At 46.1% G+C, this 12,737-nt stretch overlaps 1 protein-coding gene across 4 annotated transcripts in view; it reads left to right on the top strand.

Annotated features, from left to right (window-relative positions):
* PPP2R2C (protein phosphatase 2 regulatory subunit Bgamma) overlaps positions 1-12,737 on the top strand; it is a 1,229,805-nt gene that overhangs the window by 1,188,019 nt on the left and 29,049 nt on the right. For all 4 annotated transcript variants that reach the window (XM_069631987.1, XM_069631986.1, XM_069631988.1 and 1 more), the window contains 2 exons: positions 1,776-1,945; positions 4,921-5,012. In XM_069631987.1, coding sequence (XP_069488088.1) covers positions 1,776-1,945; positions 4,921-5,012 — 262 coding nt within the window. The remainder of the gene's footprint in view (positions 1-1,775; positions 1,946-4,920; positions 5,013-12,737) is intronic.

Here is a 12,737-nt window from a genome sequence, read left to right as displayed (position 1 = left end):
GTGAAGACCTGGCCACTCATGTCTCTTCCCTCCCATAAAGTCCATGTCCAGAGTTCAGCTCCTCCTACATGGAACCTCTGGATCTCAGCTCCACAAAGGCTCTCAAGAATTCATTACTGTTTTGAAACATGTTATCATTGTGCAAACCCTACGTGTGTGCATGTCATCTAATGTACCATCACTCAGTGTTCTTTCAAGCTTCTTTGATCTTCATGCTCTGTATATTTGTGGTTGCGGTGATGTCTAGCAACCCACACATTATACTGATTTGCCGAAATGTAACTTGCTGACTGTATATATGTATACTTTTTAATCTGATTTGCCGAAATGTAATGTTTTATATTTATATTGTACCTTACCCTGGAACCAAGATTTTAAGTACTCATATTTTCCTGTTCTCTGTTGCGGCTTGTTACCTTTGGGTTTGGCGCGCCATACAAAATCAATATACAAACAAACAAACATGTGTAATGTGGCATGCTCCCTTTTGCTATATCTACAAACAGGATGCAGTTCATGAAACATTAACAAACATTCCTTTTCGAGTGATATTTTTTTTATTTTTTTTATTTAAAATGATGAAGTTTATACATACATTTTATGAAACTTATGTTGATTGAATTAGTATTTTTGGATTTTATCTATACTACAGAAACAAAAAATCATAAGAAGCATCACCAGTAGCTTTGAACAGAATTCCGATGCATTACTATAGTGCTTTGTCAAGATCCAGGATTTGGCAAAGAAATTGCACAATGGTATATATTAGTTTGTTATCATGACCCCTCAATATCATGGCCCATCTGGCATCGGCATTTAATTGTTGCGCAGAGATCTTAAGGAAGTCTCCAAAGAGGCATCTCTTTTGTGATAGTATTGGGAAGACCATGATGATATGTTGTAACGTTTCTGGTGTTTTTTGATCCAGACAAAAGCGACAGCATTAGTCAGACATAGGAAGTTGTCTTGTTTTCGCTAATCTATACCGAGTCGGGATAGTGTTCAAGCAAATTTTCATAAACAAATTGCAAATATGTTGATCCGGAGAGAGAGACAGGTACCTAGGAAGTTCATTGATGGCTCGGATATCACTGGCACATTGGAGGTTCATGGTGTATGTTGTTTTCTCTTGTATTGTTTTGAGCCAGTCGTTATGCTGTATCTTAACTTTAGCATGTTGAGGGCAGTTAGTAAGCATATCTGTGGAGATATCTTCGTTTTGTAGTCGATGTTCTAACTTGTATTTCCAAGCTTTCAATATGGTGTTATTCATTGCGAATGTAGCGAAGTATTTGTATAGCCGGGATTTTGTCATTATTCATCAACTTGCGAAGTAAGTCTATTTGTTTCCAAAGGACGATGGATGTCAATGACTGGATTGCTACTTCAAATCTTATTCTAGCCACTGGAACGTTGTTAGGGAGTTTCAGAATCTTGCGCCAGAAAGAGGCTTCTATCCTTTGCCAGTTTATCTCGATTGATATACAGCATAATGGATGGTGTAACAAGTGATATTTATAATTCCACCTTGCATTCTCCATCAACATAAATAACTCAACTCTTTCGATACTCTGATAAACGTACAAGAAAATCTGGTGCCACTTTTTCATTTAAATGTCACCTTATGTCAATATCTCTTTGGGGGGCCAACAGCCAATTGGCATGTAAATGGATAGTTTATTGAAAACATTTTAAGTGTGACTCTATTACACAATGTATTATCATAGCATAGAAGACGTATTTGTTTGTAACACAATTTCCCCCCTTTTTTACAGTTTTCGAGGAACCGGAAGACCCCGGCAACCGATCATTCTTTTCTGAAATCATCTCATCGGTTTCAGATGTGAAGTTCAGCCATAGTGGACGGTATATGCTTACAAGAGATTACCTCACCGTCAAAGTATGGGACCTGAACATGGAGAGTAAACCTATAGAAACATACCAGGTATGGAGGTGTGGCCGAGTTTTAACAGTGTGATGTAGATTTCAGTTAGAAGGTGTAGGGCTTGCTGGAAGATCAATAAGTTGAAATGTTAACTTGCTAGCAGTTGACCTCATAATTAGAAAACTTATCTTGAGTTTGGTATAGGCAGCAGACCACTTGAGACTACTCTCCTTAAGTCTTGTCTAAAGGTGCTGTATTATTTTTAAGGCAAGGCTGAGAGTGGATGGGATTCATATAAACACATTTTGTTTGGAACACATATTTAGAGACTGTAGTCAACCTCTCTGTAAGGAAAGATTTTCTAAAACTAATGCTTGGCCTATTCCATAGCAAAGAAGTAAAGCAAGCGTACAAGCAGCTTTACCTCTTTGGCACCTGGCATAAGTTCATACCGAGAGGCATGCTTTTAGAAATTCCTATTGCTTCCTATATTAAAAACTTTGCTGGTGAAGTGACATGTTGGTAAAATGTGCGAACCAATGTTGTGTAATGCAATTGTGCAGGGTAACCTGAATTAAGACGAGCAATCGTTAACCTGAGCTCTTAATTTCATGTCCTGTCATTTTCCATTATTTGGCAACGCGTTCACTGATTCATTTGCAATGGGATTTTCATTCTGGGAAACTGACCTTTTGTGAGAATAGATACACAGTCTGAATTAATCAAATATCAACAAACTTTGTTGTCACCAATAGAAATGAAATGGACGTCCTGATGATTGTGAAATAAGGTAAAGCAAACATTGGATCATGATTAGAGCAATCAAAATACTACATGGCATACATTCGGGAGGAAAGGATAGCTCAGGGGCAACGTGTTTGTCTTGGAAACAAGACAACACAGCGCAACACAGGTTTAAATCCCGTTCATCTGCTTAGAAACCACTTGCTGTCATTAAGCGCGTTATAAATAAACAATAAAATAAAAATTCAAAACTGCCGTTTGAGCAAGGACCGAGTGATGAAATTGTGGAATACTTTCAGGATTTCAACTTGAGGCGATATCCATGCAGAGACTATAGAGCCATAATGATACAAATGTTCAATTGAGTATTTAAAAAAGAAATGTAAAACAATTCATAAGGGGAGACACCATGTACAACAGATTGTAGTTCTGTGTAGCAAAGCAGGCCATTTGTATATTAGAATTGCATCCTGGCTGTTTTGGAGCTGTGAAGAGCAGGCAGTAGGTTCCCAGGGTTGGTCGATGCCTACTGTAGCACAGTAGCTTTCCCCATAGTAGTCGTTCAGAAGAGGTTTAATAGCATCTTACTAAAGCCGCTTAGGAAAAATCTATTGAGTCAACCATCACTTGACAGATTTTCTAACATTTGCACAGGTGCTAAGAAGTGATCCAGGTGCACTTCGCACCAGTCTTGCTGCTTAGGCAATGCAGAGTGTAGCAGGGTTTCTTTCACTCCATAGCATCTAGAACCGTTTGCACCAGGGCAAACATTAATCAGATTGTTTTTGTACTATATTTTCTGTCTAACATAAAACATGTGTTTACTACATATATCTTTCTTTTCATGTTAAGAAGCAAACATTGTCTTAATTTTTCCGGGAACGATTTTAAGATAATATGGATATAGAGAAAACCTTTTTTCTCCATTCCCTAATATGTAAGCAGGCACAATGGCATTAATATAAACTACTCCATTTTTTTTTAATAAAGGCAACGTTTAGTTAATCTGGCCTGTGGGTGGTAAACGTGATGCAACGTTGCATAGATCGATAATCCAAATGGACCTATCCTACCTCCTTAAACAAAGTGAAAATGGCTAAGTTCTCAGATGGGGACCAGCGCCCGTGTCCCATTCCAGTGACTAGCATTCATAAAAACCTTTGACACATTAAACTGCCAGTATACTTTAAAAATGAAGATCACCAAGTACTCCAATCAAGGAAGTGGAACTTTGTCGTGCATATTCAATTATTCATAAAAATATCAGTGTGCTTGATCTTAATACGAATCACAGAAAGTTGCAACATTGGTGACGGAGGCGAAAGAGGCTTCGCTCCCAACTAACGTTAGGCGCTGGAAAGCCCACCAACTTGGTTATCCCATTTCTGGTGTGTTTTCCAGACTCTCTCATCCATGCTGTGACTCAGCTAAGGGCTGGAGTTCATGGAATATAACATTGGAAGAAGTAGGGTCTCTCCCATGATCAATGCTAGCATTCCTGTGTGTATAGTCCTTCCAGAGCGAAAGATATGGACTCTTGTGTGGGAAATCCCAACCCTTCTCGAATAGTTATGTACCGTAGCGTTTAATGAAGGGTTTCGGGAAAACCCTGACATATAGGTGTCAGAGTTCTTTTAGTCTCACTTGGTTCTCTAACATCTATCAGGGGTGCTACATTGGGGAGGTGTGGTAAGTGTAATTGTGGGTTTGGCCTAAAACTGCAGTTGGCGGGCTTTGCTCCAGCATGAAAATGTCATGGTGGTGTAAAAGCACACTTGTTTGCTGTCAGAGCAAGATTGCAAAGCAGGAATGTCTTTCCCGATCCGTGACTCTACGCCACGTGCAAAACAATGAAAATCGCAACCTGTAGCCCTGTGTTTGGCCCCCTTTCCCCTATGTGTTTAGTGCTTATGCCAGGTGGCTCACAGACACCGTGTACGTAAGAGGTGGGACGGGACGATGATCATGTTTTTACGGGCCATACTGATGCAATTAGTAGCACCTAAGCTTCTATGTTATCCGGGGTTTTTTTTCTTCGAAAAACGAGTTCATCGAATTGTTTTTTTCATTACTTTGCTGCAATTTTATGCGGGGGACACCCTCCCCCACCCCGCCCCCCGCAGCTCCTCCTCATAGCCCACCCACATTAGATATTCACCTAAACCCACCCATCACATATATTAGCGGCAAAACTCGTAAAAGAAACTGGATGAACTCAGATTCGACCAATTCTTCTGCGGCCAAACCTGCCGTTACTGCTCCTAACATAGCATTCTGTTTTCTGTCAACAGGTTCACGATTACCTTCGGAGTAAGCTCTGTTCCCTCTACGAAAACGACTGCATTTTTGACAAGTTTGAATGTGCTTGGAATGGATCAGACAGGTAATCGATCTATCCATCATCTCACAACGTAACAATGTTTCCCATCTCCAGACTTTGCAAGAATGAAATATTGCAGCCAACATGATGGGCCCCATCACATACCTGGCGGGGCAGAGAGAGCGACCCTTCCCGCATGTGGTAAGCATGCAGTAACTTGGACGGTCTGCATGATTCGCAGTCATGGGAACCTTTCAGGTGTTCCCCATTTCGGGTTCCCATAGGACTCACAAGCTGTAATGTGAGTTGTGAGGGTCGTAAAGTCACCCCACAGAATCTTGCCTTGCATTCCACGCTTCTCAGATCTACACAATCATTCCCGTCTATGTTGGTCCCTTGGAATGGTTCCATGTAATAATGATGCCACAAAAATCTCGCCATGCAAAAATATTGCGGAAAAATTGCCGTTTTTTGTGGCGACATTATTGCATGGAACATGCGGGGGACACCCCCGCAACCCACACATGTTTTTTTTTTTGTTTTTGTTTTTTGCCCCTGTCCCCATATATATGGTCACCCATATAATATCGCTGCAACCTTTTCCCGGTGATATTATTTACGGCGACCATATATATGGGGATAAATTACCTGATACCCTTGGAATGAGTGCTGGAGCATTCCCGGGACTTTTTACAGGGTGACGCATAGTTTTAGTAACGTGGGGCTTCGTCACAGTACTCTATGCGCCCCAATAGTGTGAGGTTCCTAATATGTATACGTGATGTGAGTGAAAAGAGATGAATCGGTATTTGGATACAGTAATAAAAATGTAGAATGGAGGTATGTGTTCTCGCTGGAGTTGATCCACACTGGCCTTCCACTACCAACTTTTAAGATAAATATTTCCTCCCCAGGATTTTGGAAATGTTATTGGAAAAGATTGGGGGTGGGGGTGGAGGGGTGAGGCGTGTGTCTGTAGGTTTTGGGATTGGTTTGTCTGTGCTCACCCTAAAAGGCTTAGGACTAGTGCTGTTAACAGAGTTCACTCGTCCGTCTGACAACCAATGCAAACTACTAGGCTTTGGAAATGTCTTAAGATTTTGTCATAGGCCAATAGCCAAATATTTTATAGATATGATATGATATGGCATTTATAACGCGCCTATACACAAGTGTTTCAAGGCGCGACGAGGCAAAGGGGGGGGGACTAAGGGGAAACAGACAACGATCCTACTAGGCCAGGTTCATTCAGATCGCGCAAGTGCATGGGAAGGGGGGAAGAAGGAAAAAGTGAAAAGTGCGGGTGGGGGGATAGGGGAAAAGTGCACTACATGGAAAACGTAGAATAAATAAGATGGCCAGCTGGTGTCAAGTGCAAGGAAGTGCAGACATAAGTGCTGGCAGGAGACTGTAGGGATACAGAACAGCGGTCCCAAGGTGCATGGGTTGCCAGGGAGGCAGTGCAGGTGGGTAATTAGCTGGACCTGGGATCCGAAGGGTGGCCAGGTAACCAGTGCAGATCGGTCAGGAATTCAGCAGGGGAGAGGGGGAGAGAAAGCAGAAGCAAAGAGGAAGGTTTTGAGGTGCTTCTGGAACCGGAGCTGGTTCTCCTCAAGTTTCAGGGAGGCAGGAAGGCTGTTCCAGAGAGAGGCCCCTGCCGAAGAGAGTGATCTGCAACCAACTCGTTTCTTGGAGAAGCGACTAACCCTGAGGGAGTTGGAGGAGGATGACCGAAGAGCTCGAGAAGGAAGATATTTAGGAAGAGAGAGTTGAAGGTATTGCGGCCCCAGACCCAAGAAAGCCTTGTGTACAATGCAGAGAGTTTTAAACTTAATCCTCGCAGCCACTGGGAGCCAGTGCAGCGATTTCAGTCCTGGAGAGATACTATCCCTGGGCTTGAGGCCAAGGACAAGTCTCGCAGTCCCGTTCTGGATAAGTTGCAGAGGGCGGAGAGTAGAGGCAGGCAGATTTAGATAGTGGCTGTTACAATAGTCTAGCCTAGAGAGGACCAGGGCTCTGGAGACAGTGAGCTTCTGGGGGAAGGAGAGGAAAGGAAGAATACCTCTAAGGAGGTGCAGCTGGTAGTGTGACTTCTTGGAGACATCCGAGATGTGAGGGGAGAAGGAGAGTGCAGAGTCGAAGATGACCCCGATGTTTTTTGCCTTGTAGGTGGGAGTAGGAAGAGGGCCAAGGGAGGCCGGCCAGAGAGCTGCAGGGAAGGAGGGAGTGGGTGTGCCGATGAGTAGAATCTCAGTCTGGTTGGCATTAAGGCAGAGGTCGTTGGCGGTACACCACTCCTGGATGGCAGACAGACAGTCAGGGATGAGAGAAGGAGAGTCAGAGGCTGAGGGTAGCCTGAAAATGAGCTGGGTATCATCCGCATAGCACTGAAAGTTGGGACAGAGAAAGGCAATGCAGTGGGCAAGGAGTGCCAGGTATTGATTGAACAGCCAGGGGGAAAGGTTAGTTCCTTGGTGGACACCACAGGTAGAGAAAAAGATGTCAGAGAGGAAGGACCCAAGTTGTACCTGGGAGGGTCGGTTGGAGAGGAAAGAAGTCAGCCACGCCAGAGCATGACCAGTGATACCCAGGTTATCACAGAGACGGTTGAGCAGGATGGGATGGTTGGCAGTGTCAAAGGCAGAAGAGAGATCAAACAAGATGAGAACGCAAGGGGTGTTAGAGTCGAGGTTGGTGAGCAGGTCTTCACGGATGTTCATGAGAGCAGTTTTCGTGCTTCTGGCAGCTCTGAAGCCAGACTGATGGCCATGAAGACAGCCAACAGCTTCAGTGTGGATATTGAGCTGGGAGATGGCCAGTTTCTCCAGGAGCTTGTCCAAGAAGGGAGTGATGGAAATTGGGCGATAGCCAGGCAGGTGGGGTCGGCAGAGGGTTTCTTTAGAAGAGGGTGCACGAGGGAGTGCTTCAGGGGGGGGAGGGAACACTCCAGTGGCGAAGGAGTGATTGCCGAAATCAGCCAGGGCAGGAGCCAAGGAGTCAATGTGGTCCTTGATAGTTTTGGAGGTACAGGGGTGAACCTGTTTCGACGAGACTTTCATAGAACGGACTTGTCTAGAAACCTCATCTGCAGAGAAAAGGGGAAAGGCAGAGAAGAAGGGAGGAGGGGTGGCTGCAGAAGGGCCAGAGGAAGAGCTGGGAATAGCGGGAGGGAGGCAAGAGGAGGAGAGTGAGGACAGGATGTCCTGAGTTTTAAAAGTGAAATGGGAAGCCAGTGCCGTGCAGAGGGCCTGGGAAGGGACAGGAGAGGTAGAGACTGCAGCAGGATTGGCCAGTTCCTTGCAGATTTTAAAGAGTTCCGCCGGGTTGTTTGATGACACCGAGACGCGGGATTGGATATGAGCTCTCTTTTTGGTGAGGACAGAGAGCCGGTATTGCCTTTGCAGCAGGCGGCAGGCCAGTTTGTCAGAGGACGTACCTGAAGCACGCCATTTCCTCTCGGCCACCCTGCACTTGCGTTTTAGGGTGACGAAGTCTGAGTCATACCAGGAGTTGCACTTGGCTTTGGGCTTCAGGCGGATTCTCATGACAGGGGCAAGGATATCTAGAGTATCAGATATGGACAAGTGGAGCGTGGAGAGGGCTGTGTCAGGGTGAGAGTCAGCCAGAGGGTGAGGAGGGGGTGAGAAGGTGGAGGCAAAAGCCTCAACTGACATGCGCTTTATGGGTCGGATGACCGAGAAGGTGGGTGGCAGTGAGGGAGGTGGCCTGACCTGTGGGTTAGGGAGGGTGAGGTGGGAGGATAGGAGAACGTGATCACTCCAGGAGAGAGGAGTGGAGAGAGGGACAGAGAGGGGAAGGTCTGAAGAGATCAGAACATCGAGAGTGTGCCCTGCAGAGTGAGTCAAGCCGGAGGGTAGAATGGTGAGTGAGAGAGAGTCTCAGAGGTCGCGAAAGAGTCCAGAGGGAGGATAGGAGGCATCCAGGTGGATGTCGAAGTCTCCAAGAAGGAGTGGTTGAGGCCAGGAGTGAGGAGGAGAGGTCAGCCCACTCAGAGAGGAAGGAAGAAATCTGACCAGGTGGCCGATAGCTGGTAGCCACAGTAAGGGAATGGCTAGGGGAGAGAGAGAGACTGCAGACTAGGCATTCAAAGGAGGAGTAGGCCTGCGTATGAGTGACAGAGGCAGGAATCCACTCAGGGAAGATAAGGGCTACACCCCCACCAGCCCGGTTGAGCCTGGGCACGGAGAGGATCTTGTAGCTATCAGGTAGGAGCGTATCAAAGCTGGTGACAGAGCTGGCCATAAACAATGTCTCGGTGAGACCGAGGACGTCAAGGTCAAGTTCTTCAAGGAGGCGGCAGATATCAGAGGAGTGTTTGACAGCGGAGCGGGAGTTAAGAGTGGCAATGTGGAGAAGGTTGCCACCCTTGAAAGACTTCCGGGGAGGGGTACAAATCAGAGGTACACCCTGCGGAAGATTAGAAAGCGCCTGGGAGGGGGCGGAGAGGGAGGAGGAAGGCAAGGTAACCGAAGAAAGGGGGACAGCAGGAGAGGAAAGGAAGTTGATAAGGCGCGGAAAGCGTCTATCAAAGAGATGCAGGTTGGCCTGTGGGCCTTGGACCAAGATGGTCCCATTAGAGTAGGCATTAATGATGACCTTAGAGGATAGGAAGGAGGGCAGGAGGGCGTCCCAGCGGGTGCCGCCAATAATGGGAGAGGAGGAGAAAGGAGTGAGCACAGAGACCATATGAGGGGTCCATAGATCTGGTGAAGGAACGACAGAGGATGTCGGTGAGAGTTTCCTTGGAGGAAGCACTGGTGTAGGTGCCGGCGATAGGGAGGCCTGGGTTGGAGACCAGGATGTCCTTTTTTAAACTTCTTCCTACCAGACTTAGTGAGGAGTGCAGGATAGTCAATAGAGAAGCAGTTAGAAAAGATGGGGGAGACAGAGAGCACCATAGAGTAGGTGGGAGAGGAGTGTCTCAGGGGTGGACAGACAAGACAGCAAGAGGCAGGTGAGTAGAGCTATGGGACAAGAGGACGGTGCTCAGTGAGTGAGCTCAGAAAATCACAGGACATATGAGAAGACAAACCTAAGTTTGAGAATCCTAAAGAGGGAGAGAAAGCCATGGTTTCACAGTGCAGTTTTAGTGGTGCAGATACAAGCACAATTAAAGAAACCAGTGCACGCCACCTAAATTTGAGAATACTAAAGAGGGAGAAAAAGCCTAGGTTTCACAGTGCAGTTTTAGTGGTGCAGATACAAGCAAAATTAAAGAAACCAGTGCACGCCACCTAAATTTGAGAATCCTAAAGAGAGAGAAAAAGCCTAGGTTTCAACAATGCGGAGCAAAAAGGCAAGTGGATTATGCAGAATTTAACTGCAGAGGAATAACCGCTTGTGAGTGGAAGGGGGGTAAGAAGGAAGTCAGAAGGAAGGTGGCTGGCAGCTGGCGTCCCCAGCGGACACTTGCAGACACCAATAGGAGACACCCTTTGCCTGGGGCCCTTAGCCTAGGGGCTGCCGGGCAGAGGAACAGGCGAGGGAGGAGGGAGGCAGGGGCATAGATAATCAATTATAAAACAATAAATGATTATATAAAGTATAGATGTTGGGCACTCTGTTTTTCCTGGATGTAGGCGGAGGGCTTCAACCTGTCCATGCGTGTCCTGGCTTAGCTTCCTTTATTTCGGTGTCAAGATCTGACATGACTTGCATGCTTATCTTCTAGAAGATATGCGGAGAGCTACAGATTAAGATTATAAACCTGTTGAAAAAGACATGTTTTCTGGTGAGATTCGCCTGACTGTCTCGAGGACCCCACATGAATCACTGACATCGAGAAGAAGATCATTTCTGCCACTCCATTGCTTTTGAATGGATAGAAAACACAGATCTGTTTGTTCAAAAACAGTAGACATCTTAGAAGGCGTGAGTGATGCTGGGCACTCTGCTTGATTGGAGCACACACTTCCCTCCGCTGTGTGCTGGCTCCTTCCCATTGACCTCTCTGGTTGTTTTGGATGTCCCAGGCAGAGAGTAAGTTAGGGATGTTTTTCAAAAGATGTATAAAATAGAGATAAAATATTGAAATGTAGACAGAGTAGACCCTGGAACCTGCTAGAATTGCTCTGTTAGTGCCCTTGTCATTACATGAAATGTGTAATTTTACGTTCTGATTACAGAGGAAACTAAAGATGTTTAAGTCTAAAATGCGTTTCGTACCATCCTTTGCTGAGACAGGTTACAAAGGGAAGTACAGGGGAATGCATATTGTAAAGTAAGATCAATAGAACAGCTGCATTACAAATGTGTGTGTGTATGTTTTTTATATAGCGCTTTCGCCAAAGCGCCTTACAGAGAATGTATTTACATACAATATCACCCAACAGAAATTGGTACTCATATCGATCTTGGAAGGATGAAAGGCTGAGTTGGCCTTACCATACCTCTCAAATCACCCGCTTTTGCACGCCAATTCATTCCAATGGGCGTCTCACCCGCCAGAAACAAAATCGGGTGATTTCACCCGCCTTTGCGAGACAAATGGTTGAGAGCTATGCCTTACCGGGATTCGAAGAGGCAACTTGCAGATCAAGCTCAGAGCGCAGCAGCGATCGCTCAACCTGCTGAGCTATTTTACTGGCTTACCAATGTGTTGTTCAACAAGCTTTATTACCTTGGTCAGGATGGGTGGTATAATACCTATAGGGCGCTGTTTTTTTCCAACTAATGCATAATAAGTATAACTGAACTAAGCATACTAAGACAGACTTACTCAAAATAGAGCAAGAACCTCAGGGACTACCAGCCCTTCCAAGATTCCGTGATCTATTGGACCGTTTTAGGGATATGGCTAGCTTCTTAGCTCAAATATGCAATTTTGGGGTTATAGGGCCCAACTCACTCTTGACTTTGCCTACAAGCAAGTACTTAGTGTGCCCCCCATCTAGCCTGAGGGTGCATGTAAGACTCAGATATTCTCACTCACCAGTCGCTGTGGTGAGTGAGAGATGGTCTCCCTCCCAGGCTGGCCTTTCTCAATTGCTGAAGTAAAGCCTCCAACAGGCTTTAAACTCTCTTGTGGTCTGGTCTTTCCCATGGTCTGAGATGTAGTCCTCAGCAGGCTCTTGGCTTTCTCCCTGGAAAACGTTCTCTCTAGTGCTCTCACTTGGGGTCCTTCTGTGCTCTCTCTGTTTCCAGGCCAGTAGCACTGTCTGATGCACGACCTGCAGAGAACTGCAGCATTTTATAGTTTTCTTGATTATCCTTCTCGTGGCAATAAGACCCGAGGCGGCGGGCCAGTACCGCCCCAGGTAATGCCCCTGGGGCTGTAGTTACAGGGCTGAGCGTAGCGAGGGCCTTAACGAAGCCCCAGGGGCATTACCGTGGGCGGTATTGGCCCGCCACCGAGGGTCTTATAGCCATTAGTACCCCGGCCCGTTAGACCGGGGTACTAGTGGCATTTCTTTCTGTTCCGAAACGCTGCCGCGTTTAAAAAAAAATAATAATAATAATCAAATAAAATGGCCACCAGGAAAGGGAAAACATTGTCCGTTTTCCCTTTCCATGGCAGCCATCGGGAGCAGACGTGTTGGGAACAGAAGTGTTTTCAGCGCGTTCGCTCCCGAGAAAGAAAAAAGAAGGTAAATGGGGTTGGGAGGGAAGGGACGGGATAGTTTGCAGGGGATGGGGGTGGCGGGAAAAAAATACTTACCCGAGTCCACGGCGTGGGACGAAGGCAGCCTCCAGCCTTGGGGAGGCTCGGAGCGGGGATTGCCCCGTTTCGAGCCTCGTCATTGGCTAAAGGGCTGCCACGCCCCCGCC

Source organism: Ambystoma mexicanum, chromosome 6q (genome assembly GCF_040938575.1).
Source record: "Ambystoma mexicanum isolate Mex_15411 chromosome 6q, UKY_AmexF1_1, whole genome shotgun sequence".
Taxonomy (NCBI): domain Eukaryota; kingdom Metazoa; phylum Chordata; class Amphibia; order Caudata; family Ambystomatidae; genus Ambystoma; species Ambystoma mexicanum.
This window is presented reverse-complemented; position numbering and strand designations above follow the sequence as displayed.